This window comes from Neltuma alba, unplaced genomic scaffold (assembly GCF_004799145.2).
Source record: "Neltuma alba isolate B1F8T4 unplaced genomic scaffold, ASM479914v2 tig00002154_pilon, whole genome shotgun sequence".
Lineage (NCBI taxonomy): Eukaryota > Viridiplantae > Streptophyta > Magnoliopsida > Fabales > Fabaceae > Neltuma > Neltuma alba.
In genome coordinates, this window is record NW_021632758.1 from 16221 (window position 1) to 42862 (window position 26642).

General features: G+C 35.8%; 4 protein-coding genes across 10 annotated transcripts; 3 read left to right on the top strand and 1 right to left on the bottom strand.

Moving 5' to 3' along the window:
* The first annotated feature begins 1306 nt into the window (after positions 1 to 1306).
* LOC114717865 (protein BREAST CANCER SUSCEPTIBILITY 1 homolog) lies at positions 1307 to 8367 on the top strand. Its single transcript, XM_028903091.1, has 14 exons — positions 1307 to 1434; positions 2072 to 2125; positions 2223 to 2293; positions 3235 to 3348; positions 3825 to 4312; positions 4696 to 4803; positions 4891 to 5835; positions 5966 to 6066; positions 6374 to 6560; positions 6649 to 6746; positions 6844 to 6967; positions 7052 to 7217; positions 7361 to 7479; positions 7990 to 8367. The coding sequence occupies exons 1-14, from the start codon at positions 1379 to 1381 to the stop codon at positions 8341 to 8343; spliced, it is 2985 nt and encodes a 994-aa protein (XP_028758924.1). The 5' UTR covers positions 1307 to 1378; the 3' UTR covers positions 8344 to 8367.
* Positions 5614 to 21646, top strand: LOC114717806 (cytochrome b561, DM13 and DOMON domain-containing protein At5g54830-like). 5 transcript variants are annotated; one of them, XM_028903004.1, is made up of 2 exons: positions 5614 to 5624; positions 17057 to 21646. In XM_028903004.1, the coding sequence occupies exon 2, from the start codon at positions 17282 to 17284 to the stop codon at positions 20000 to 20002; it is 2721 nt and encodes a 906-aa protein (XP_028758837.1). In that variant the 5' UTR covers positions 5614 to 5624; positions 17057 to 17281; the 3' UTR covers positions 20003 to 21646. The 5 variants fall into 5 exon arrangements, 2 of the variants coding, with proteins under 2 accessions (XP_028758837.1, XP_028758857.1); XR_003737751.1 differs by lacking the exon at positions 5614 to 5624 and having other exon boundaries at positions 16978 to 20122; positions 21183 to 21646; XR_003737752.1 differs by lacking the exon at positions 5614 to 5624 and having other exon boundaries at positions 16978 to 20122; positions 21226 to 21646.
* On the bottom strand, positions 9101 to 10390 carry LOC114717875 (intracellular protein transport protein USO1-like). Its single transcript, XM_028903102.1, has 2 exons — positions 10188 to 10390; positions 9101 to 9912 (listed from the first exon to the last, which is right to left on the bottom strand). The coding sequence occupies exons 1-2, from the start codon at positions 10285 to 10287 to the stop codon at positions 9101 to 9103; spliced, it is 912 nt and encodes a 303-aa protein (XP_028758935.1). The 5' UTR covers positions 10288 to 10390.
* Positions 12798 to 15919, top strand: LOC114717835 (F-box protein SKIP19). Of its 3 annotated transcripts, none has more exons than XM_028903059.1 (4): positions 12798 to 13271; positions 14689 to 15340; positions 15487 to 15550; positions 15865 to 15919. In XM_028903059.1, the coding sequence occupies exons 1-2, from the start codon at positions 12895 to 12897 to the stop codon at positions 15308 to 15310; spliced, it is 999 nt and encodes a 332-aa protein (XP_028758892.1). In that variant the 5' UTR covers positions 12798 to 12894; the 3' UTR covers positions 15311 to 15340; positions 15487 to 15550; positions 15865 to 15919. The 3 variants fall into 3 exon arrangements, with proteins under 3 accessions (XP_028758892.1, XP_028758885.1, XP_028758880.1); XM_028903052.1 differs by having other exon boundaries at positions 12799 to 13271; positions 15457 to 15550; XM_028903047.1 differs by having other exon boundaries at positions 12799 to 13271; positions 14689 to 15550.
* Positions 21647 to 26642: the final 4996 nt, after the last annotated feature.

Genomic DNA, 26642 nt, shown 5'->3' on the forward strand with positions numbered 1-26642 from the left:
ACTCTGTGGGATGCCACAGCTTCTAAATAGATTGTATTATCAGCATATATAACGACCTTAAAAAAAATTAAGAGCATTTTAAAGTTATTAACAGCTTTAATTGAACCCAATAGGATTACAGTAGATTTTTACTACAGCAATTCATTTACAACCTCAACAGTGGGTGTTGACAACCCGAAGAGAAGTGGCTAACAACCTTCGCAATGGGCCAAACAAATTTGTATGAAAACTTATCAGCAATGCTGTACCTATATAGTGCTTGTCTAAGGGCTACTGCATTAGGAAAAATTTATTCTTCTCCAATAACCAGACCCTTTCACTTTGTTGAATTCCTTTCCGAAATTGGGGTTGGCATCATTTCTGAACCACATGGCAATGATAGTGGGTCTTCACTAAACACATTAGGTGGAGACATGGACAATGCATCTGAACCTTCGAACAAGTCTTCCATCCTACATAACAGGACAGGTCATGGGGTCGTTAATGACAACCTTCGATCACTGTAATAACAACTTATGCACAACAATTGACAATAGCCAACATTACTTCGAAATTTAAATAATACAACTTACACAATAACCAACTGTTGCTCTGAAACTGAGAAGCGCCTCACCTAAATATACCAGTAATAGATAATATCAATATGATATACCAAGAGAGAGAGGCTCGCCGGCGGTGGGGTGCGAAGGTCATCGATGATGGAACGAGGCTCGCTGGTAGTGGGGTGCGAACCAGCGACCGACGGACCGTGCACGAGATTGGAGGCGTCCAACTAGAGACTGACTGAGTGTGGACCAGAGACCGACGGAGTGCGGAGCAGCGAGCGACAATGTACCGAGCAGACACTGACAGACCTCGCCGGAGATTGAAGCTGTCGGAGCACACAAGGATGGACACGAACGAGATGGCGGCGGATTTCATGAAGATGACAACCGATAGGAGTTTTTCTCTCAATCGTGTGCTTCAGTTTCTTTCTTTAATCAGAAGGGCAAGAAAGTAATTGCACGTTTGAAATTTTTTGCCATAAAGTCCCTTAGGACCTCATATACATTTTATGATTTCATGGGAGCTTTCAGTAGTAAATTCTCTTCTGTGGGACTCTACAGTAATTTTTCCTAAAATTATGTTACCCGCAAGCAGTCAAAGAAGTTGGCGCGTAATAATCGAGCGCGCACTTGTTGAAGTTTAAAATTGGAGTGAAATTTGAATTCTAAATCCCTCCTGCGCCAGCGCCTCCCGCTTTTGACATCCAGTTCGAGCTTCTCTCGTTTCTCTCGTTCAGTTTCAGCTTCTGATTCACAGTCACTCGCTTTCACTTTCCTCGTTCTTCTTCGTCTTCTTTCTCTGTTACTCTCTGTCTCTCGCTTTTCGATCGACAATGGGTGATCCGACTCATCTCGAGCAGATGGGCAAAGAACTCAAGTGTCCAATTTGGTGTGTGGTTCTTTATCATTTCTTGCGTTTTGTTCATCTGCGATTTAGTCTGTGATCCCTCTTGCTCTCAGCTCTGACCTCTTGCAGAAAATGGGAACCCGATTCCTTTATTCATTTACGTTTCAACTTAGTTTTCATCTCCCCCAACGTTTTTTTTTAAATGTTTCTGGGTTATCCCAAGAAGAAAGGAATTAAAAAACTCTACCCCATTAGCTGTTGGTCATGTTTGGCTTAACCATTAAACAGCCGGAAACTAAATTGATTACAGATATGTGTTTGTGTTAAGAAAGCCTGCTCGTTATTTTGCTCAGTTCAACACTCTGCTAAAAACAACTTAAAACCCGTGTCTCCTTAATAATTTTTATCGGCGATACTTTTGGAAGGAATTACAAACGCTGTCCCATTTACTTTCTCCATCCAGTATATAGCTGCAATGGCGATAATAACGTAGTGTGCTATTTGGCGACCTTTTGAAATTTGAAACAGTTATGTATTCAAACGGGTTGAAATTTGAAATAATTAATTTAAAGAAAGAATAAAAAATACATTTTCTGTAAATTTCAAACTGGTTGAAATTTGAACCCACTTTCCTGGGATATAATTGGCTGATTTTGTACGCTTTGCACTGAATATGCAGTTGGAGTTTACTGGATTCTGCAGTTTCTCTTACATGCAATCATGTATTCTGCAAGTAAGTTGCTTTGTCGATTTTTAATTGGTTTTTTTTTTCTTGCTTAAGTATTTGAGGATTGAGGATACTGAAAGTAAGTCTTTCTGCTTGCTTTCAGCGCATGTATTGTGAAATCAATGAAATCAGGTTCTAGTTGCCCCGTGTGTAAACTGCCCTTCCGGCGTAGAGGTAAGTTTCATGATTTTACATGGAGATAATAGGGTGCAGAGTTGCATTGAGGAAAAAATAATTTAACATTCTTGAATGATATATTATTTCTCGAAGAATTGTTGATTATGTGGCTACACAAACTTGCAAATCATTTTCTTGTGAATAGTCAATATAAACTTCCCTGTCAAATACATTCCTAACATGTTTATAGATACGTTCTTTCCTTTTTGATGTTTCTTGCTTGTATATTTGAGCCAAGGACAGAAGTTTTAAAGGCCACAATTTGATTCCTTATTTTCTTTTGGACTGAAATGTTCATTTTGCTTCCTCATGGGATTTTGTGTGCTTGACCTAAGATTCCTAGTGGTTTTAAGATCTTGGTCTTTTTTACAACTAGACCATTACATCTAATCGTTTTTAGTGTGGCTTAGTAGCGTAAAAGCTCCTTTATGTTGAAGGTCGTGGGATCACTCTCAGCGGTTAGTGCCTGCCATTATTAATAAAAGAGAGAACAGTTCTCAGTTCCAGTCTAAAATCTATATTAGAAATCATAGATACCTGAAAAAGAGACAACTTGATATGCACACAACTGTGCTTGCTTGATTACCTTGAACAACTAATTTTATGTCTGCATTGTATAATTTTGAGCACCTTGCTCTTTCTTAAAGTATTATTGGCCGTAAAAGAGCCTATTAATTGCTCGAAGCTTCTGGTTTACCGGTGGACACTGTAAATTCTGTCACAGACACCAGTGTTTATGAATTCTGTATGAAAATAATTTTTATTCTCTCATGTTGTTGGGGCATATTATCTTGGTTTCTGAATGCTGTAAAATACTTGTAGATAATTTCAATGTAAAGATGGCATGACTACCAAATTTCATGTCCTTTTTTATGCCGCTGTTTCTCGGATTTTGGTAATTACTGGCTTAATCACGGAGAACATATTTCTTTGTGAAGAGATTCGCGCTGCTCCTCATATGGATAGCTTGGTGAGTATCTACAAAAGCATGGAAGTTTCTTCGGGAGTTAACATATTCGTCACTCAGAACGTACCTGGTGCAAAATTATCAGGTACTTTTGCTTCTTTTAATCATTCTTTTTCTGGTAGTGTGGATAGTTCAGGTTGTTTGCTTGCAGGAATCGTACCTGATCCAGTCCTTGTATGTTTCTCAACTAGCAAATTGAGTTTTATTTGCTTCTTTTTTATGCCGCATTATAAAGGGCAAATAGTCAGACTATAAAAAATGATTTGCACCTGTGTCGGTTTTTTCTTCTCCTAGAAAAAAGGCCAGTTATGGAATGAAAAATTTTAATTTGAACTTTATTATCATCCCTCTGTTAGAGCTAATCGTATATACTCTTAGAATCTTATAGCTACGGACAAAATTTTGTTTGTGATAATTACATGCCAAATATGCTTTTCGTTTGTCATCTGTCGGACACATTGCTGCTTTTTTGTTTCCTTGCATGTAAAGCTGCATATGCATTGTCTTGCAATCATGCCTCGGGTCTTGTCCTCTTGATATTGTGCCTGCACGATCTTGCAGATGGAGAAAAGCAATGTGATGGTGATACCAATTGTAGGGATAAGGTTGCTGGTGATACTCATCAAAATCATTCAGAGACACGACAGAAACGCAAAAGGAAGGGATCGAGGAAAGAGACTGAGGCCAACAAGAAGAATTCTGGTGCTGACTCTGTAAAACCTACCTTTCCAGCAAAGAAAAGGGTTCAAGTGCCGCAAAGTCCTCTTTCAAAAACTCCATTTAAGAATGCAGGGCTTGAGCCTTCTCCAAGTGAAATTATCAAAAAGGGAAGCAAAGAGGGTTTGGCCACCTCAAATGGGAGGCCTGTCAGAAATGAGAAAGAAGTAGCTCTTTCGCCCTTCTTTTGGTTAAGAGATGAAAAAGATGGGGAAAAGTCAAGTCAGGACACCGTTGGGGGTAAACTCAGCGATACACCAACACCAAATCTTCCTTCATTCAGTGATCTCAGGGACTCTGACGACGAAAACTCTTCTAAAGCGACTCCATCAGTAAGTTTATATCATGTACTATCACAACTTGCTAAGTGGAAAGTATTCCTTAATAGTTTGTTGATTGAAACAGTAGTTGCTTACGGTTATGTATCTATGAGAAAATGGTGAAATTTAGCTCTGTTGTGTTCTGAATACTTCGATTACTTGATGAATCCCTAGGCTACTTGATTATTCACAAGTGATGAAAGCGAACCTGCAGAAATCACTCAACTTCAAAATTCAGCTTAATTAATTGTTCAGCATGCATCCCCCCCCCCCCCCCCCCCGGGGGGGAACTCTTCTATTTGGCTAAGAAATTGAAACGGGTTGAATCGGTAACATTTAGCCACAACTTCAGTATGGATCATGCTATAATGTTAATTTTTGTTATTGTTATATAGGTTGATGTACAAGATACAAATTTCGTTGATTTATTTGATAGTGAGATGTTTGACTGGACACAAAGGCCTTGCTCCCCTGAATTATGCTCAAGTCCCTTCAGGATGCAGGTAGTGGAAGACCATTAGCCATAGTTTCCTCTAACTTAATTTTGGGTCTTATCTACTAATTTATTCCATTAATTGCATTATTTTCAGGTTGAAGATACTGGTGAGGTTGATGAAAATCAAGTGAAGGATTATGTACCTGATTCCCTGGAACTTGAAGCAAATAAATTAGGTGCTGATAATACAGAATTTGAGAATTTGAAACAAGGAAATGATTTGAACACGAAGACACCTGGAGCGGCTTCTCTTCAAAAGAAATCAAGAAAGAGAGGCAGGAAGGCAACCGAAAAGCCCCAGAAAGAGCAGACTGAAAAAAATGGAGTCTCAATTAATGGAACTGACTTCATTCCAGAGCAATTACCAAAAGTCAGTCACGAGCAAACATGGGACAATAAACGTGATTCTTCAAATCAGGGGAGGACGAATAGAAGAGGTAAGAAGACTTGTTTCGATAATACTTCAAAGCCAACACCTCAAACTGCTCGAGCACTTTCTGATATATCTGGGACTATTGGCGACGGGGAAGCAAAAATGGTAAATGATTCACCTGCTTCACCATGTAAACAAGAACATGAGAAGAATTATAATGTGAAAAATTCTAAGAAAAGCCAGGGGAGAAGGTCCGGGAAACAAAAGCTGGATAATTTACAAAAGATAGTTGAAGACCCATCTTCAATGCAAAACTGTAACAATGAGCATGCTGGTCATCAGTTATCAAGTCTCCAAATGGATAATAATGGAAAGCCGTTCAGAAGCAGGCAAATAGAAATTAGTTCTGGCAGAAAATCCAAGTCCTGCGACAGAGGATTGGGGAATAATAAAAGGTTAAAAGTTTCATCTGATTGCATCTCCCAGGAAGCAAATGATGAAAAAACTCAGCCTACCGAGAGGATTCATCAACACCCTGAAAGTGGGGTTTTGAGTGAATCATTTAAAGAGAAACACCATCCTGGGATTGATGTAGTTTTACGGAAATGTGAGACCCATATCAAGAAGTTCCAATGCGCTTTCTGTCTGTCATCAGAAGAATCAGAGGTAAAATTGCTTGTCTTCTTATTGTCTATAACTCTATAATTTTTCGCCCTTTAGCTGCTTTCCCACTCTGTTCACGCTGGGTATATATCATTACAGATAGACTAAAACTTCTCTTTAAACCAAAATACAGGCTTCTGGCCAGATGGTGCATTACTATAAGGGCAAGCCTGTTGCTGCAGATCATGAAGGAGGATCAAAAGTCATACATTCTCACAGGAATTGCACTGAATGGTAAGGGATTTTCAGGCGAGTAATATGATTATTTTAGCAATGGTACCTTGTGTTATATTAATTTAGCATGGAGTATATTCGTGTAAGTTGAACATGTGCTCATTCAGAAGTGCATTGTATCTCTCTACATCATAATGTCATGCTAATGAGTCAAACTGCGATTTATCACTCTTCTTGGAATTTTAAAAAAAAAAAATCATCTCTTATAGATTTGTTATAGTTAAGTTGGTTTATTTAGTTCTGGTTTGAACTCGGACTTGTGAGTTTAATATTTTCATTGCAGTTAAACTGTTTTATACATGCACAGGGCCCCCAATGTATATTTTGAAGATGATATTGCAATTAATCTTGAGGCCGAAATAAGCAGAAGTCGAAGAATTAAATGTAGTTTTTGTGGACTTAAGGGGGCGGCACTAGGTTGTTTTGAAAAAACTTGCCGCAGGAGCTTCCATGTTACCTGTGCCAAGTATACTTCTCAGTGTCGATGGGATATGGTATGTGGTAAAAATCAAATTGCACCTAACATTGCATCCACTTATATGAGAAGTTGCCTAATTCAATCTATTTACCTTATTGATTCAGGATAACTTTGTGATGCTCTGTCCTCCGCATGCTTCTTTGAAGTTGCCTTGTGATAGTAGAGGAACGCAAAACGGAAGCAAGAAATGCACAGCTAGAGAGTAAGCCAATGCCAGAATATCATCTCGATTATGAATTATCTAAAATATTGTTACTTATTGAAGATTCTTTCAAATTTCAATTTCGTTCTCTTTACAGTTTTGTCGGGCGAGGAAATCAGCGCAACACTGCTGGCAAGCATGACACTGCCCAAAATCTGAATGCTCGTGGGTCATATAAGAAAGTTGTTCTCTGTTGTTCAGCTTTATCTGGTCCAGAGAGGGTATTTTCTTTTCTTGTGGAATCACATTGCTACGTTCTTCTTGAATAAATCTAATTCCTATTTTACGATGGTGAAATTCTGTAGGATATTGTTTCTGAATTTGAAAGAGTTGCCAAGGTAACAGTTTTGAAAAAGTGGGATGCAAGTGTGACCCATGTGATAGCATCAACAGATGAAAATGGGGCATGCAAAAGAACCCTCAAAGTACTGCTGGGTATCCTCGAGGGAAAATGGATTCTCAATGTGGAATGTAAGTTCTATTCTTTTCTGAAAATTATTTTATTTATATTCTTTTTCTTGCAGTAAATGCCAATAGTTGTCTTCCTTTTTCTCGATTTGTAATACTTATTTTTTCTTTGGCGGTGGCGGGTGTGGATTTGGGGTCCAAAGCAGGGATTAGAGCATCCATGCAAGCAATGGAACCTGTTGATGAGGAGCGTTATGAAATTAATGTGGACATCCATGGAATCCAGGATGGCCCTCGTCTCGGACGACTGAGAGTATTGAATAAGGTTGGTTTTCCTAGAGTTTTGGCTATTCCCTTTTTTTTTTTGTGGGGGGGTGGTTAATCAAGATAACATAGAAGCAATGTCTATACTAAAGAGGGAAAAATTGCGAAGGTAAATTTCTTTTATCTTTTTTGGCCCCCAGCGTGCCCAAGAAGCTGAATATTCTTGAAAATAAGAATGAAATATCGACAAGAACCTTAAAAATCCCGCCTCGGCATCTTCAAACCGGAATAAATCGCAACCAATCACTACCTTTAATCTTCAGATTGTGTCTGGACTATAGGGAATGAGAATATTCTGGATGTTTTGTATGTTTGACCGTCTGGTAATTGGCATATGCCAGTTAATCTGGACTTTAGCCCATCAAGTTACAGAACCTGATCTCAACGTCATCATTGAAGTGTCAATGATGAAAACCCAACTATAGGCTTGAAAAATATGCATTTATTAAAATCAATACTAAATGTTTACTTGCGTGCTAACATGTACTGTCTTTTGTTTCTACCAATGCAGCAACCAAAGCTTTTTGATGGCTACAAGTTTTATTTTATGGGTGATTTTTTGCCATCGTATAAGGGTTACCTACAGGACCTTGTCACGGCTGCTGGAGGGATCTTTCTGCACAGAAAACCATTATGTCGCGACCAAAAAGCATCATTATCACCTGATATGCATCCACCCCAAACCTTCATTATTTACAGCCTCGAACTTCCTGAAAAATTTGATCCCCTAAAAAGGGAAACGATTCTCAGTCAAAGGCGAAATGATGCGGAGGCTTTGGCAAGGTCAACTGGTTCAAAAGCGGCGAGTAATACATGGATTTTAAATTCTATTGCAGCCTGCAGGTTGCAAAGCCTTGTTGAATAAAATATACATACTTCCAAACTCTGATTCGTGTACATATCCTATCGTTCCCTTTTTATTAATCGTTGTTTCTGTTCAAACGTGGGTAGAAAAGAGCAGCGAACTATTTGTAAAACAAACTTTCAAATTTTATGTTTGTTGGGAGATTGGAATTATAGTGGATTGTCGCATCATGGAATGAATTCATACCCTATTCATGTGCTTAAATGTCCACTATACTGAGACGTAATAAAATGGTGTTGAAGTCAATAGCAAGCAGTTATAGATTTAATAGCGGGAAGATGTGTATGATGCTTGTAACAGAAGCATATGGAGATATACATCGTTGATAATTAGTTGCATACATAGCTTTATAATTATCGATTACAAGATTAAACTGCCACATGAGGTCCTCGAATTTTCTTTTCCTTGTAAAACGTGAATTGAACAAAGCTTGGGTTTGGGACTGCAGGCAGAGTACAAAGGAAAGGAAGGGAAAGAATCCGGAATATACAACTCTTGTGCCAGTGGACACACGAAAAGCTGAAGTTTCAGGAATATGTGCAAGGTCACTAATCTCCTCTACTTTGACTCATCTCCTCACCCTCATAATACGAACTATTATTAAAGGCAAACTATTTAATTCACGGCTCCTTTTCTTTTCATGATCTAAGCGTGCTTACTAGAACTGAAAATGAGTAAGAGGTAGGCGAAGAGTGAATAATGATCTCAAGTTCACCTCTTATCTCCGCCTCCACCTAGTACACGTTTAGCTTTTGTATTAATGATCCCAGGTTTGCTTTTGCCTATGTTTTGAAATTTTCAAGCTGAGAGATTCGAGCACATGCTCTAAAGCTGAAATGTCCTCTTTGATATTGAGGTCGTCTTCACCTTTTGTTGCCAATTTTCCCTTGAAGCCATGTATCTTGTCAATGCCTGCTTGAACTTCCCCCTCCATTTCCTCCATTGTAGCAAGAATCTGCGTGTTCTCCTCTTGTGTTTCTATGACTTTTTTCTTCAGAGATTGAAAACCATCATTTACGTTTAGGAGCTGCTCTGAGAGTTCCTTGTTTCTCTCTTGCAGCGCCATGTTGCCTTGCATTTCCATTTCACTACTCCTCTCCCTGTGTTCTAAGCCGCAAGAGCGCAACTTCTCCATCAACATATGGTTCTGATCTTTCAGATCAATAATATAGTCCTCCAATTCTGACAATTCTTGAGCCTTCCTTGCAAGTTCTGCTGCCATTATTTGCTTCTCTTTTCCCAAACTTGAACATATGGCTTGAATGCTCTGTCTCGCTATCAAGCTTGCATGAAGCTCTCTCCTTAGCCTTTCTTTCTCATCTGTTATCAGTTCAGGACCTTTTTTCTCCCTTGGGCTCGGAATATTAGGCTTAACATCAGTGTTGCACCGCCGGAGTTCAGCTCTTCTCTTTGAAGTCGTTTGAATCTTTTGAATCCTGTTCTTAACTTCATCTATGATTGAAATCATCCCAGCCACCCTATGATGTTTGCGCTCCAAATTATCTTTCGGGTTCCCCACATTATGATCTTGAATTAATTTCAGCAACAGCTTCACATTGGTGGCAACCCCTATATGGAAAATAAGAAACAACAGAGAAAGATGAATAAGTGCTTGATCAATATGCTTGTGTTTTGTTTATCCAGTTGCTGCCATTAAAGATAACAGAGCTATTGTATACTTTCTTTCTCTGATATATTTCTTTATTAAATAAATTGTTTCATTGATTTTCTGAGTGAATACAAGATGGTAAATCTTGTCATGCAAGTTCTGACCAAAAACAAATGCATTGAAATCTAACAAACAGGAGGCATCACTTGGGAAAGAGGGTTCATAGATTGATTACCTTCGAAACCAATATTTTCTTGGCCTGGTTGAGCAATGCTGCTTGAAGAAGGTATTAATTCTGGGGCTGAAACTGCTCGAAGTTGGCTCATGGTGTGCATTCAGGGGAAGAAACTAATGATAATCTGGTCCAAGAAGCAAGGAGGAGGATGAGGCTGAGGATGATGAGTAAGAGGAAATGGATGGATTGTTAAGATGACAAAATCTCAATGGCAATGTGTTGTGTTTTTTTCTTTTTCAGAGATCCAAGAAAGAGAGATTGCTTTGTTGCAGCCTCTCTTGTCCTTTCTCTCTCTACGCTCTATGAAAATCTTTTCCTTTCCATTTCACCATTTCTAATTCAGTATATTCTTAAGTTGGTGTTAGTTTTGATGTGGTTGGTTATTGCGCAATTATTGGGTGTGGTTTTGACTTTTTCCAATGGCCTTTGGTTCTTTTGTCTTCCCTTTGAGATCTAAAACCACATGGGGGATAGATGTATCCAACTAAGATCCCATTTTTTAATGAGCAAAATGTTTCTGTAAAACAAACACACTCCTTTTATATTTATTAATGTGAACAACCAGTGTGTCTCAAGGGATTTTTTTCCCTTTTTTGTTTTCCCCTAAAAAATAGAATCCAGTTAACAAAAGCTTTTTTCCCTCCATTTCTCAACAACCAGTTTCCATGAAAGAAAACCGAATATTGATTTTATAATAAAACAAAAGAAAGAAGAAATTTTTAAGTGTGGAGGATTATTTTCTCGGAATGGAAGCTAAATAAATAGAGTTCTCTTCCTTACTGAGAAAAATTATTTATTAATTTAGACTAACAAATTCAAAATCCTAAAGATATTTATTTATTTTATTAAAGATAAAGTAAGATATATAATATTTTATATGTTACTAAAATTCTAAATAAGATGTTATCCCTTATTCAAAACTATAACTTCAATTACCAACAATAAAATAATTATTATTTAAAATAGTTTAATTTTTTTCGCCTGAATTAAAAATAATTAATATCAATCTTGCATCTTTAAAAACTAACATATAATTGTATTTATGCAAAAAAAAAAAAAACAACTACTAAATTACATTCCAATATATACGAAAGATCTCAAAAGGGGAAAAAACCACAGAGTTGATATTTCTATGCGGAAACAAAAACTATGGTCTCAATTCTAACAGTTATTCACTTATTCTATAGTAGTGTAAATTCTTAAAATTATGAATTTAAATAATAGAGATGACTTTATGATTTTAATATTTATTCAGTTAGCTAGAAAAAAAATATTTTTTCAATTAAATTATTGTTGTTAAAATTACAGTGAAAACTATTACATACAAAGAATAGCTTATTTTAGGCTAAACTATCTTAGACTAACTATATTTTACCAAAAAAATTACTTATGCTACTAAAAAAATTCTCAACCAAAAATATTTTGACACTTTAACTCTTCTAAAATAATCAACTTAAATGCTTAATTTTGCCAATACATTAAAATTTGCCACATTGTTTGGCTAAAAATAATACCATATTCGATCTTTAATACAAGAGTTAATTGATTAAAGGGAAAACCATATTGAAGGTACCTATACTTTCTCTCAATTTTTAATTTGGTACCTATATGTTTTTTTCCCTTTAATTAAACATTTAATTTTATCTTTTTAGCAACATTAGCTCTTATAACTTTGTTTCTATTTATATTTTTAGTCTCTACATAAGGATTAATGATGTTAATAGAGGAAAAATAAAGATTTAGTTAAGAGAAAAAAACACATAGGTACCAAATTGAAAATTGAAAAAAAGTATAAGTACCTCCAATATGGTTTTCCCTTAATTAAATTAAAAAAATCAATTAAGTTAATCATTTTTGATAAATAGGTGTTATTTTTCTTAAAATATTTTTGCTAATCAAATGTATTAACTAGAACTACCATCTGATAAAATATTTAATATGTGCAATTACTACAAAGATTGTATTGAAAAATAATGAATAAATATGAAAGACAAATGAATTGAGATCTTATATTTAGGACTAAAATGAATGTCAAACTACTACCTCTGGTCCTTAATATAAGACCTTGTTTGACTTTTATTTTGATCATAAATATAAGACCTCAATCTATTTTATCTTTCATATTTATGTATTTTTTTTCAAGGTAGTCCTTCTAACAATGATAATTATAACAAACACACTTAATTAGCAAGGATATTTCAGGAAAGACAACACCTATTTATTATAAGTAACTAACTTAACTTCTTTCCTTAATTTTCTCAAATTAGTTAACTAGCTCTTATAATTAGAACCGGAGGTAGTATTTCTTATATTAAGGATAGGAGATAGTAATATTAGAAAAGCCTAGTTTCATAATATTATATCATTCAATTAACTGTACCAATTTGCTGCAAAAAAAAAAAATAACTGTACCAATTAATTTTATCAGTATTACTGTCTAAAAATTGGTTATAAAATGCAATTAACAATTCCCATTCCCATTGTCCCCAAAAAAAAAAAAGAACAATCTCTCTTGAAGAAAATTTTTTTGGAGCGGAAGATCCAAGTTCCAAAAAAATGACGTGGTTCGCAAATTGTGAGGTTGATGAGTTCGGTTAAATACTCAAAAGCCCAATCTTCATTGCCCAGCCTGAGGTTAAAACGAGGGTTTAGTTTTTGAACGGTGTTTCAGTTTTCTTAGCAGAATCGGTTTCTGGGGAAAGTTTCAATGATGTCGTCTTATTCGTCTTCGCACCCAGCATCGTCTTCGTATTCTTCTTCGAAGGAGCTATCTGAGAATGAAGAACCTGAAACCAGGAACTGGCTGGACCTTCCTCGGGACGTGACGGCGTCGATTCTCCTGAAACTTGGCGCAGTGGAGATCCTTACGAGTGCTCAGTGTGTATGCACTTCGTGGCGGAGTATCTGCAAGGATCCTGTCATTTGGCGCAGCATTGACATGCAAAATCGGGGGGATCTCCATATTATGCCTGACGATTTGGAGATTTTGTGCCGCCGCGCTGTTGACCGAAGCTGTGGTCAATTGGTCGATATTAATGTCGAATACTTCGGCACTGATGATCTGCTCAAGTACATTACTGATAGGTAAACTCAAACACTTTCTCTTTGTTGTTACTTTTCGAACGTTCTAGGTAGTTGGTTTTCGTAGGTTTGTGGAGTAAGAATTTTTATGGCTCTGAATTTTCCCATTTTATGGGTATTGTTATCATGAGTTTCTTTTGAGTGGATGGTACTGATTGATATGTTGGTTATTTCCTCTGTTCATTTGAGTTTTGAAGTGAATGTGTTGAATGCATTCGGGATTGCGGAAGCACTTTTAGGGTTTTGTTTCCTGAAGTTGCGACCGTTTCGAACTAGGAAGATTTTCTTTCCTTTTCTTCTGGGTCTTTTATGTATTGTGTTATAGGGAACAGATTAAGTTGGAAATGCAAATAATGGTCATGCTGAAAGTAACATTAGATGTATCGTTTTCCATTCCGTAAGAGCGCAATGAGAATTTTGGTCACTTGATATTACCGCAGTCTTAATTGTAACTCTCTTTCATTAATTATAGTTGTTGAGATGCCTTCTTTCATTCCATCGGGAGAATTCTAGAAAGTTTCCAGAGCTGAAAAAAAAAATCGTAATTATCATGCAACACTTTCAGAACACACACACACACCTACCCATGGCGCTCGCTCTGCCCCAGGGTTGTGTTTAGTTTTCACATGAACTTTTATGACTAAGTCAGCGTGCTGTAAAACTGGGGACTTGAGAGTAGCCTATGGGTGTCTTACTTGTTTTGCATGATTACATGTGATAAGACTGAACCCCAAGTTTTAAATCCTCGTGATGTCAACTACGCCACTGTGTTCTATTAGCAGCCGATTTTTCTAACATATCATTCACTGAGAAACTCGATTTGATAATTTCTTCAATTTTTTTTCTGGGGCCTTCATCTACATCTTTTCATAGGACTAAAGCCTATCTGCCCAACTCCTCTCATTGGCACCCCCGTTGGCCTTTTTTGCATTTTTCCAACCCATCTTAAATGATTTTCTACTATTTTTCCCTCCAAAGATGTTATTCCCAACTTTTCCTCATATATAATCATTATAGATCTTTTTTCCTCATGGGCATACATCCACCTCAATACTCTTATCACCAAGTTTTTGCTCTTATTGTCCCTTCATTTCCCAACATTCATTGTCACATAGTGTCACTGGTCTTATAATTGTTTGGTAAAACCTTTTTTTTAAGCTTAGCATGTATTTCAAGGTCACAAATGGCTTCTGATGCCTTCCTTCATTTCGACCAGCAAAGAAAAAGATGATCCTGAATTCATTTAATTGTACGTTTATATTTTGGAACTAATATGCTCTGTTTATGCGTCCGCACTTGCTGTTAAACTTTTTGTATATATTTATGTAGTTGACAATGTAGTATGTAGGTTTTACTATTTCTGTTTTGAGTATTCCAATGTTAACATCACCCCCTGTCACAATGTCATGTTATTTTGCAGTACAAGTCACCTACGTCGTCTTAGGCTTGTTTACTGTGATGATATATCAGATGAGGGGTTGTGTGAAGTTGCTGGGAAACTTCCACTGTTGGAGGAACTTGACATTTCAATTGGCAACATATCTAAGGATTCTCTTGAAGTTATTGGCCGAAACTGCCCTCATATAAGATCTTTGAAATTCAATATGGAGGTTTTCAGACGTCCTCACATTGAACTTGATGATGAGGCATTTGCTATTGCAAAAACCATGCCTGAGCTGCGCCATCTCCAGCTTTTTGGGAACAAGCTGACTAATGTTGGTCTGCTTGCCATTCTTGATGGTTGTCCTCGCCTGGAATCCCTTGACCTGAGACAGTGTTTCAATATTAATATGGAAGGAGCTTTGGGGAAAAGATGTGCTGAACAGCTGAAAGATTTACGGCGTCCAAATGATCCCACTGATGACTACCCTTTTGATGCCACAATTCCTGATGGTGGATCATTTGATGAAGACTATCCGTTGGGGATCTCAGACACAGATTTCTTGTCGGATGATGATTATGAGTATGACTTTTATGCCTTCTCGGACGGAAGTGATATATCTGACGACGTCGGCTATTATTTTGATCCTGATACCTATTAGCAAAACATGAAGCTTTTTTGAAGAAAACAGGTGCTTTGAAAATTCAAGTTTTCATTCTTTTGTGGCTCTCTCTTAAAGATTGTGGTGAAAGTGCAGCAGGGAAAAGTTTGTCAGTAAGTTAAATTCAAGTGACCTGGATCTTGTAGGGGTTGATGCTGTTTTAATGGATATTGTAGATGGAGACATCCTGCCTGGTAGAATGTATGAAGTGTCTCCCAACGTCAATGAGATGCCTGCATGGTGGGCAACCTTCATCTATGTGTTTTTTTTTTCTTTTTTTCTGGGTGCTGTTTTAAATTTTATTACAGCGTTTCACGTGCCAAGATTGATCCATTGAATCATTGTTTTGATTTGGCCCCTCAATTATGCTTTGTGCTAAATAAGACCATGTGATCGAAGAGATGTGATATATATACTTATGTTAAGTTAAAGGAGCAATATTGGACAAATTTAAACAACAAATGAACTTCAATGGATCAAGCTTGATCTTGCCATTTTCCTCCTATTATTCATAATTAACCTCTATTCTAACTCTAGTTATCTCCTTTTGGAAGGTGTCTTTTTGGTGCTTCATGGTGCTCAACCTCACATTTCAATCAAGTTATAGCTCTTGGAACGTGGAAGAACACTTTTTAAAATAGTTGATGGTTGATAATATGTGTCTATAGTAACACTGTGCTTAGTATGGGAAAAGATGCTAATTATATCTTATGTTTGCAAACACTATCTTCAAGCATGGAGTGACTTCTATATATATAATGAAGGGCCTCGGATTTTATATCTTCAAGCATGTTTCGTTAGATTTTCACGGGCCAATATGTATAATTAAAATCATCGGATTCAATTTTTAGGCATCAAAATCGATTATTTCAAATTTCAACCCTATAGTGAATATTGCTTTTGGAGTAGAAAATTATGTTTGGGAAAGGGATATGTGATGGAGAACATTAGCATTGGCTGAAAATAGTCTTCATCAGAAATTTAATTTTGTTAATGCTGTTGCTATCTTTGTATTAAAGCTCGGCCTAGGTCCAGCGTCAAGGATGAAAATCTCATTAAACACGAAAATTGAATTATGATGTTATGCTTCATCCAGCGGATGCGGATCACCATTTCATATTTAGAATTTTCAATGTTATATTTTAATTTACATATAATAAAACATTAAACCATATAAAAAAATCATCCTAAAATATTCATACTAGGTTTTTAAGCTGACCGTCATTTTCCCCCGTATTTCCTTTTCTAGTTTAACCCATTTTTTAGTTGATTCTCGTTTTTATTGGTCTTGCAAAGTTGTGAAACAAATTCAACATCAGTTATGTAGTACTTGTAACACCTTGCAAGTGGCTACTAAATTTTTTTTTTTTGATAACAGATCCACTAAATATTATATATATAATAAGAAGGATTTGAATTGTTGATTTATATATGATGGGACTTACTAAATAGTACAGTATGTTGCCAAAAAAAGTAGTTAAAAACTATAAAAAAATATATAATATGACTACTGATTAATAATTAATTGTATGACTTAATGTTCAAGCGTCCTGCGACATGTCTTTTTGGCCCACGCGAAAAAGGTGTTCAATTCATGATAAATTCTATGAAGTTGTTGGTGTAAATTTTGCAGATCTTATATTATTTGGGTATGGAATAAAAATTTTTATCGTCAACACATTGAATGCCATTTAGGCATTTACATGCAGCTCTTCTTCCTGTTGTCTCAGTGCTTAGCAACCAAAGATCTCGCCTTTGTTATTCCCGCGTCAACCCCAACGCGCAGGAGCAAACTTTTAAAATTACAATTACAATACTGAACGCCCAACGACAATTCCCCTGGCGACGACGACGGTGATCTCACCCCCCGGCAACTCCTCTTCTTCCGGGTTCCTCACTGTTTGATTAGCGGCAATTCGGGTCCCAGGGATTGGGCGGATAGTAGATCTTCTAAATTTGGATCCCATCCTCATGCTTCACAAATCCATACTCATAGCATTCCTCTTCAACTACTTATTCTTCGGGTATGCGGATCCCGATGGAAATTGCGGCCGGAAGAGCCCTCTTGTCGATTTGGAGGCCGAGTTCAAAATGGTTCAGCACCAGCTAAGAGGGTATGTGAAAATCATTGATGATTGTTCATTTAGGGTTTCACAATTCGATATGCTTTCTGGGGCCGATGTCCATTGGTGGGGTGCAATCGGTTCTGATTTCGAAAACTTCACTGCGGGATTCATCGTGTCTGATCATAAATTGAACGATACTTATAAGAATGCTAGCTTTGTCGTGCGTCTGATGAAGAATATTACATGGGATATGATCCAGGTTCTGGCTGTGTGGGATATCCCCACTGCCTCCGATTTTGGGCATGTCATGCTTGGGGAGTTGATGAATGGTACTGCGATTTCTTCGGGTCCTAGTTTGGCTCCTTCGCCTTCAAGCAACGCCGGTCATGGCGCAGACAAGGGTCGTAATCACACGGAGCCAACTATGTTTGAGAACTGTAAGGTGTTATCGAAGGATTTCAGAGTTAGGTGGACGCTAAACGTTAAGGAGGATTTCGTTGATATTGGGTTGGAGGCTGCTACTGGAATTCTAAATTACATGGCATTTGGGTGGGCAGACCCGAATTCTTCTAGTTCGGAACTCATGATTGGAGCTGATGTGGTTGTGACAGGGTTTAAGGAAGATGGCTTTCCATTTGTGGATGACTTTTACATTACCAAGTATAGTGAGTGTATGAACAAGAGCAATGGATCACCGGAAGGGGTTTGTCCTGATTCAGTTTATGAAGCATCGGAAGGGGTTTCTTCAGAAAACAACACAAAGTTAATTTATGGGCATAGGAAGGACGGGGTCTCATTTGTTCGATATCGGAGGCCATTGAGTAAGGTGCAAGAAAAGTATGATCACCCCGTGAACTATACAGCAAATATGACAGTCATCTGGGCTTTGGGATTGATTAAACCCCCTGACTCTATTCGGCCCTACTATCTTCCTCAAAATCATGGGGGACCACCATTTGAGACTTATGGGCATTTGGTATTGAATGTGTCAGAGCATTTGAATGACTGTGTAGGTCCTATTGATGCAGAAGATAAGGAAGATCAAGATATTATCATTGCGGATGCAAAAGTTCCGTTGGTAATTTCGTCAGGCCCAGTATTACATTACCCAAACCCCCCACATCCAGATAAAGTTCTTTACATCAACAAAAAGGAAGCTCCTGTCTTGAGAGTGGAAAGGGGGTTGCCAGTTAAGTTTTCAATACAAGCTGGCCATGATGTTGCACTTTATATTACATCAGATCCAATTGGCGGAAATGCAACGTTGAGGAATTTGACTGAGACTATATATTTTGGGGGCCCTGAAGCCGAAGGAGTTCAAGCCAGTCCCAAAGAGTTAGATTGGGTTCCTGACAGGAACACTCCTGATCATATCTACTATCATTCATTGTTCGAACAGAAGATGGGTTGGAAAGTGGAGGTGGTTGACGGGGGTCTGTCAGACATGTACAATAGCAGTGTTGTTCTGGATGATCAACAGGTAACTTTCTTTTGGACGTTGGCAAAGGATACAATATCTATTGCAGCTCGTGCGGAGAAAAAAAGTGGATATCTTGCAATAGGGTTTGGAACTGGAATGGTAAACAGTTACGCTTATGTAGGTTGGATTGATGAAAATGCTGTTGGTCGTGTAAACACTTATTGGATTGATGGAAAGGATGCCTCACGTATACATCAAACAAACGAGAATTTGACATATGTCAGATGCAAAACAGAAAATGGCATCATTACTTTGGAATTTACACGTCCCTTGAAACCATCTTGTAATCAAGGGAATAGACCAGAATGTAAAAATATTATTGATCCCACCACTCCTCTCCATGTTGTTTGGGCAATGGGTGCTTCATGGGATTATGAACATCTTAGCGAGAGGAATATGCATTCTCTTACTAGCAGTAGGCCTATCCGTGTACTACTGATGCGTGGTTCAGCAGAAGCAGAGCAAGACTTGCTTCCCGTCTTAGCGGTGCATGGGTTTATGATGTTTCTTGCATGGGGTATCCTGCTTCCTGGTGGTATACTGGCAGCCAGATACGCAAAGCATCTTAAGGGCGATTTATGGTACAGGATTCATACTTACATGCAATACTCAGGGTTAGCTATCATTTTACTTGCCCTTCTCTTTGCTGTGGGAGAGCTGCAGGGTTTCTATGTCAGCTCTTTACATGTTAAATTTGGCATTGCTGCATTATGCTTGGCTTGTATACAGCCAGTGAATGCATACCTAAGGCCTCAAAAAACAGGAAATGGGGAGCATGTGCCCCTTAATAGGCTTATTTGGGAATATTTTCACATAATTGTTGGCAGATCTGCCATTGTTGTAGGCATTGCTGCACTGTTTAGTGGGATGAAGCATCTTGGAGACAGGTATGGCGCTGAAAATATTCATGGGCTCAATTGGGCTTTGGCTATTTGGTTCTTAACCTTTGCACTCATGGTTGCCTACCTGGAATACCGTGAAAGGGAGCTAAAAAGGAATCATATATTTGGAAGAAGCAACTGGGTGTTTGGTAATCTTGAGTCAGACGATTCTCTTGATCTCTTGAGCCCAAGCAGGACAATTGCTGAGGAAGGTTTAGATTCATCTTCAAGAATGGAAGTACAGTTAGAACCTTTGAGAAGATAGATGATTGTCTGGTAGCGAGATGCTGTTTTATGCCAAGTTTGGCATATTCTCATTTAATATATGGCCTGGCAGGATCCTTCATTTGCTCGGAGGCTTTTTTGTTTCGAAATCTCTTTTGAGGTACAATTGGAGGCAATGGATATTTAGTCTCTTAGTTCGATAGATTCTGTATTGTGTGAAGAGTAGCATTCCTACAACATGGATTTCCAATAGATAATATATCTTCAATTAAATAGATTTCATTACTTTTCTATCTAGTTGCTGCAATTTTCTCTTCTTGGCACTACTTGAAATTTCTCATATAATATGTGGGCCGACAGGACTCCTCTTTGCTTGAAAGCTTCTTTTTTAATAGAAAGAAAAAGGAAAATCTGTCCCGACTTACATTGGGAGGCAGATGCTCTTTAGTCTCTGTTCTACCCGGGTGTTGCATTCTGTGAAGAGTAGCTTTCCAACATGTATTTCTTTTAGTCAATACATCTCCAGAGAAAGTGGTTATATGATTTGTCTACTCTAGCTGTCCCCGTCTTATTTCCTTTCCTTTCCTTTTCTCGTTCTTTTTTTTTTTTTTTTAAACTCATAAAAATGACAGAAACTGCACTTTACAGAAAAGTTTCTTGTGCGTCACAATGGGTCTTGAATGATTTGTTTGATAGTATCCTCCATGTCGTTGAGGCATGGAAAGCAATTTAGCAAAAAGTATAATTGTAGATGCAGGGAGTAAAATATAATAGTAGACCGTTCTTGTCATCCATGGTAACACTTGATATCAGAGTCAATGCAATTGCATTTTTCTTCTTTGGATGTCATGTGCTATCAGTCCCAGTGAACACAGGAGCTGAAGAAAATTAACTGTAATCTTGAGTGGCTACAGCTTATAAATCAATACAAAGGAATCTACATCAGTTCTAACTTTGTGGCATTGAATATAAATGGCCGCGCATACGGACCTTCTTTCACTATATGGAACTCGTACAACCAGTGATTAAGGACCAGAGCACCTTGTAGAATTCTTTAATCTGATTTAATATAGTAGAATTGATGGAAATTTATTATCTTTTCTTTTGCTGAAAATTATCTGGTGTTTCAGTTTATCAATTGCGAAACCATTGAGAAAGATACGCATTTTTTTATGCACAGAAAGATACCTATGCTAACATGTGACTTTGTATCCCTACAGAATTTCTCAGATATACTTAAATTCCAATATTTGTTTCAATCAGCGATCAATGTGGCTAGCTTTGGCCTAGGTGGTTCACACTTGTGAAGAAACTGTTGCACCTAGGACTAAGGACCGATGCCCTCTGTGATGTTGTAGGTGCTCCCATCAACAAAATCAGGAATTTTTCAACTCATCGGACTGGATGTTTCTATTTGGAGATAACTGGAAGATCGTTTCTTCTTTTCAAGTCTAAATGTATGCCTGCGTTTGACTGGAGAAGGGCACTTTACTGGCTGACATCTGACATTCTATGCCTCCTTCCTTGCCTCAAGACCGCATGATAAGCATTTTGTCTTGAGGGTTAATACAAGTAAGAGTTGTAAAACCATGTTATTACTTGAGCTCTTATTGTATTGAACACTACTATGTTTTGAATTAAGCCATAGCTTAATTGAGTAATAAAACATGTTTCTTGGTGCTGCCTTGCCTATTCACATATGCTTCTTGGAGACGGGGGCTAGTTTTGATGCTCTAGGTGTTTCCACTTGCAAGGGCTTTGCTCTGGTTGAGTACAATAGTAACTGTTCTGTTTGAGTCAGATCTTTCGTTATTCCTCCGAAAATGTTGTGCCATAAATTTGATGTAACATATTCTGAGCCATTAAATGCTTGCTTTCTGGCTTCCTCTTGTTATGAGTTGTTTAATCTGAGCTTTACAGTGATGTCTCCCATTTAGAAGCAAAGATTGAAACGGCCTGTTTGTTTCAATATTCCGATATTGTCTCTGCTTTCTGGGTCTTTAAAAATCAAGTATCATGGCCTCGTTACCCATGTTTCCTGGAGAGAGAAAACCAAGTCAAATATGCATGAACAAATGATAGTATGTCATGTTATTCATTTCATTTCAGGCTTTGCATATAAATAAAAAGAAAATTAGTCAGTAAATTCCTGTAATTTTATCTGATTTTCCCCTGATTCTAATCAGTTCTGTATGGAGTAAATTTAAGGACAAGGGTCTGTGATTTGGTTAATAGTAGGTTGAATTTGAGGGGATGTATCTGGTTAGAGTGTAGAGGGGCTCAAAGATCGAAACAAGGAATTGTATTTATTTCATTAGAAAAGGGTTTTGTAGGAGTTAATTAGGACAGCATTAGTTGCAGAGGTTAGAATAGGGCATAGTCATAGAGGTGTAGGACACGTAAGTCTAGGTGCCCTACTCGCTGTCTAGCTCCAAGTTCCAGTGCATGCCCCTCTCACGTGATTCCCCCTGCGACGCCGTCTTGGGTCTCAACTTCGCAGTTCCCACACTCCTCTCTGCCACCCAAAAATTGCACAACTTATTCCCACTTTGTCATATATTTATATCACCTCCCCCACTTAATCCATTCAGGTTACTTTCTTTGCTCCCTCGTCCCATTACAAATTTTTCTTCTTGTATTTTGTGATCACTTAATTCTCTTCATTCTTATTTATAGCTGTAGATTTGATTTTTATTTTGTCTTTAAATATAGAAGAAAAAAAAGAAATTAAAAATTACTAAATGTCAAATAAGAAATATCAATAAAAATTTGTGGTCATTTGTAAATTCAGTGTTATTAACATCAAATAAAATGTTGTTGTCAAACCTAATTTGGAATTTGTTAATTTTTAACTTCTTTTTTTGTTAAATATATAAATTATTATCCAACATTTTGGTTATAATTTATAAGGATAGGGAAGTATAAGTTTAAGGAATATAATTATTTTGAATTAGAAATATACACACACACTCCATTCAATTCGTAATATCAATCACTTTAATTGATTTATTAGAACTAAGAAATGATAGTTAACTCATTAACCTATTTCATACCACTATGTTCTTATTTATAAATTATTTGTACACCAAGCTCGTAAATCCAAAAACGTATTAAATTAATAATTGTTTTCACCTTTTGCCCTTGTTGACGAAGGAATATTAGAAAAACGTGTGAAAAAAGCTCATTAATTACTCTATAAGTGATTTATGCATAAGAATAATTTTTGTTTTACAGATGACTTGTAAATAGAAATAGAGTAGTATTGAAATTTTTTTTCCAACTTCACCTATAATAAATGACAATACAATGAGCTGTATTTAAGTATTAATTATGAAGACAAAATTATAAATAATTTATATTTTGGTCATGTTTTCCTAGAAATAACTTATGCTGAACTGTGTATATACACACAGGTATGTATGCATGAATATTGAAATCACATGAAGGCACTTTATTGATTTTTTATTTTTATTTTTTTTTGACCAGAGGGCACTTTATTGATTGAACTCTGATGGAGGTGTGAATTTTTGGAAGGGAAAAAGGTGATGGCAGTAATAATGATATGAGGCTGAGCATGTGAATTATTACACTGTTGAGTGACGCACCCGACCATCACCCTCCCTTGCCTTTTCTTTTTTTTTTCTTCTTCTTTTAACTGCTTTTCCTTTTGCTTTTTACCCTTTTTTATTTATAATAACTTCACCCACTCATAGTCATACACGTGGCTTCACTCCTCTCTTTCCCCCTTCTTGCGTCACCAGCGTAACATCTTCCACATTCTTTTATTAAATTATTAGGAACGTTTTCTTTTAGTTTATGCTTTTAAATTTTAGAAAAATCATTATGCAATATATATATAAGCAATTCAATTATTAAAAAATGACTCAACAAGTGAGTAACATGAGCTTATTTGTTGTCATTTTTTTAAATTTTTCATTATATGCTGTTCATTTATTATGAAATTCTTTAGTAATTAAATTATTTATATGAAAATACTACCTTCTGTCCTAATTATAAAAACTCATTTATAGATTATAAATGAGGTCATATAATTAAAACTGGAGGTAGTATATAATGATTTTTTCCTTACGAGTTTCATTAATATATCCTATGTTGCTCTAAACTCATTCAACTGAGTCTTAAAATGCCAAGTCCACTAAGTTCAACAGAGTAAATTTTACCAAATTTAGTCAACTTAATTTTTTATTGTTAAAAATATTTTTAGCCATCTTTTTTGTATAAATGTATAATTTTACCCTTCACTTATTATTGTGTTGACTCTACATGAAATGTAATACATATTAAACAGGGATGAAATTGGAAATTTGTTGAATTTTAAATTAGAATTAATAAAATTTAAAATTTTTCTTGATCTGTGTAAAATATATTAGAAGTGATTTATAAATAAGATTAAAAAAGTACAGAGGAGTACATAATAAACTAAACAAGTTAGCTTTTGGTTAAACAAGTTAGCTTTTGGTTAAACAAGTTAGCTTTTGGTTTTTTTTTTTTTAAAAAAAGACTCATCCAGACATTAATACTAACAATTTATTTAGCCTCTTTTTTTTTTCTAGAGAATTATTATTTATGTTCAAAACTCTGTTCCATAAGCTGGTTCGTGAGAGTAGGAATGAATTAAAAAATTAAAATATGAAGCTGTACTGCGTGCATTTTGAGATTATTAATTAAAGAAGGACGCCATTACAGATCAAAGTGTTGATAAAATAATATAATTGTGGCAGTACATATTTAATTAAATGTGGTCATGGAGCTAACCAATTTTGGGAAAAGGCAAAGAGTGTGAGGATTTAGTAGACAGGTTTCATTATGTCGGTTGATAATGAAGTCAACTAATTTAAATAATTTGTACGACTACGTATTAGGAATCAACGTGGGTGTCTCCATGCATTGAGATTATATATTCGCAGACTTATTTGAAAAATGAAATCGGTTCTTAACCACATTAATAATATAATAATCATAGTATTAGACATCAATGTGATCGTAATAATAGTCCCATGTTTTGTCGTTTTGTAACCAAACTAAGTTAAGAAATCTTAGATTAATTCCTTCCAGAGTACTTGAATCAATTGGTATTAGTTGTTTCAACAATTCAACTTAATCAAAAGGTCACGGATTAGCTTAGTTGGTAATTTCCTAAAGGGTTGGCTACGAAAAAAGAATCGATAAAAGAAAGAACAAGTGCGAAAATAGAGATGACAAAATGTGTAAAGGAAAAAATGAGATAATTAAAGTTGAGAAATTGTTAGAGTAGAAAAGTGAATTAAAATAATGTGTAAAATTTTACTCTTTTTTTTTTTTGAAAAATACAACACTCAACTATTTACCATTTTAATATTCTAAGTTCAAGACTTGAAGTGGTCTAGTAGTAAGCTCACAAACGCTTTGATTCTTGCATAAATTAGCTCACAAATACTTTAACTAAGCTCTTAGAAATACTCAAAAAAATATCGAAATAAAACAAGACATGGGCTTATGAAAGATGGATATGTCATAATATGATGTAATAGCTTTGATTTTTAATATAAGAGCTTGTTTGATTTTTATTTTGATCATAAATATAAAACTTCAATCTATATTATCTTTTATATTTATTCACTTTTTTTTAAAATAGTCCTTATAATAATGGTAGTTCTAATTAACACTTTTGATTAGCGAGGATATTTTAAGAAAAACATATATATTTATTAGAAATAACTAACTTGATTAATTTTTTTAATCTACTCAAATTAATCAACTAGCTCTTATATTAAGAATCGGAATTAGTATCATTTATCATTTTTTTTACTTTGTAGTACTGCTTTTGGCCCTTAATATAAGAGTTATTTGACTTTTAATCTGGTTCTAAATATAAGATTCTAATATACTATTTTTCTCATATTTATTCATTTTTTTCTCAGGGCAATCCTTGTTGTAATGATAACTCTAGTTAATACACTTGATTAATAAGGATATTTTAGGAAAGACAATACCTATTTATTACAAATAATTAACTTAATTAATTTTTAATCTATTTTAATTAGTTAACTTGTTCTTATGTCAAGGATCAAAGCTAGTATATTGGTAAATATTTTTAAAAAAATAAAACCGGTGGCAAAGGGGAAAAAAAAGGTGCATTATTTGCCATAGCTTGGTCAACCTTCTACAGTATAGACGTGGGACATTGAGAACATGCTGTCACGAGGCTTGTAATTTTGATGAGTCACAATTTCAAAGAAAGTCCCATCATATTGGTTTTAAATATAAGTATTTTAAATTATACGGCCAAGTAGTTATCCAGTAACTCATCGTGAAAGTGATTTTACAACTTTAAGGATAAAGTTATTATTGTCACATTATTTTGGTCAAAACGTACATAACATTTTAATGAAATAACCAGTACTCTTCAAGACCCTTCATTCCAAGTTCCAACACACTTCTCTCGTCCTATTTATTTATAGAGTATAAAGATAATTTTTTTTTGTTTTGAATATAAAATCTCATTAAATTTACATAACCATATAATTTGATTCCTAATTTATTGTTTTGTAAACTATGAAAAAATACTATATATACACATACATACGTATTAAATATGAGTAATAAATTAAAGTTGAAAAGTTATAAAATTCTCAAAAAAAATTAATGAGATTTAAAGTTTTTTTTAATTCCAATAAAAC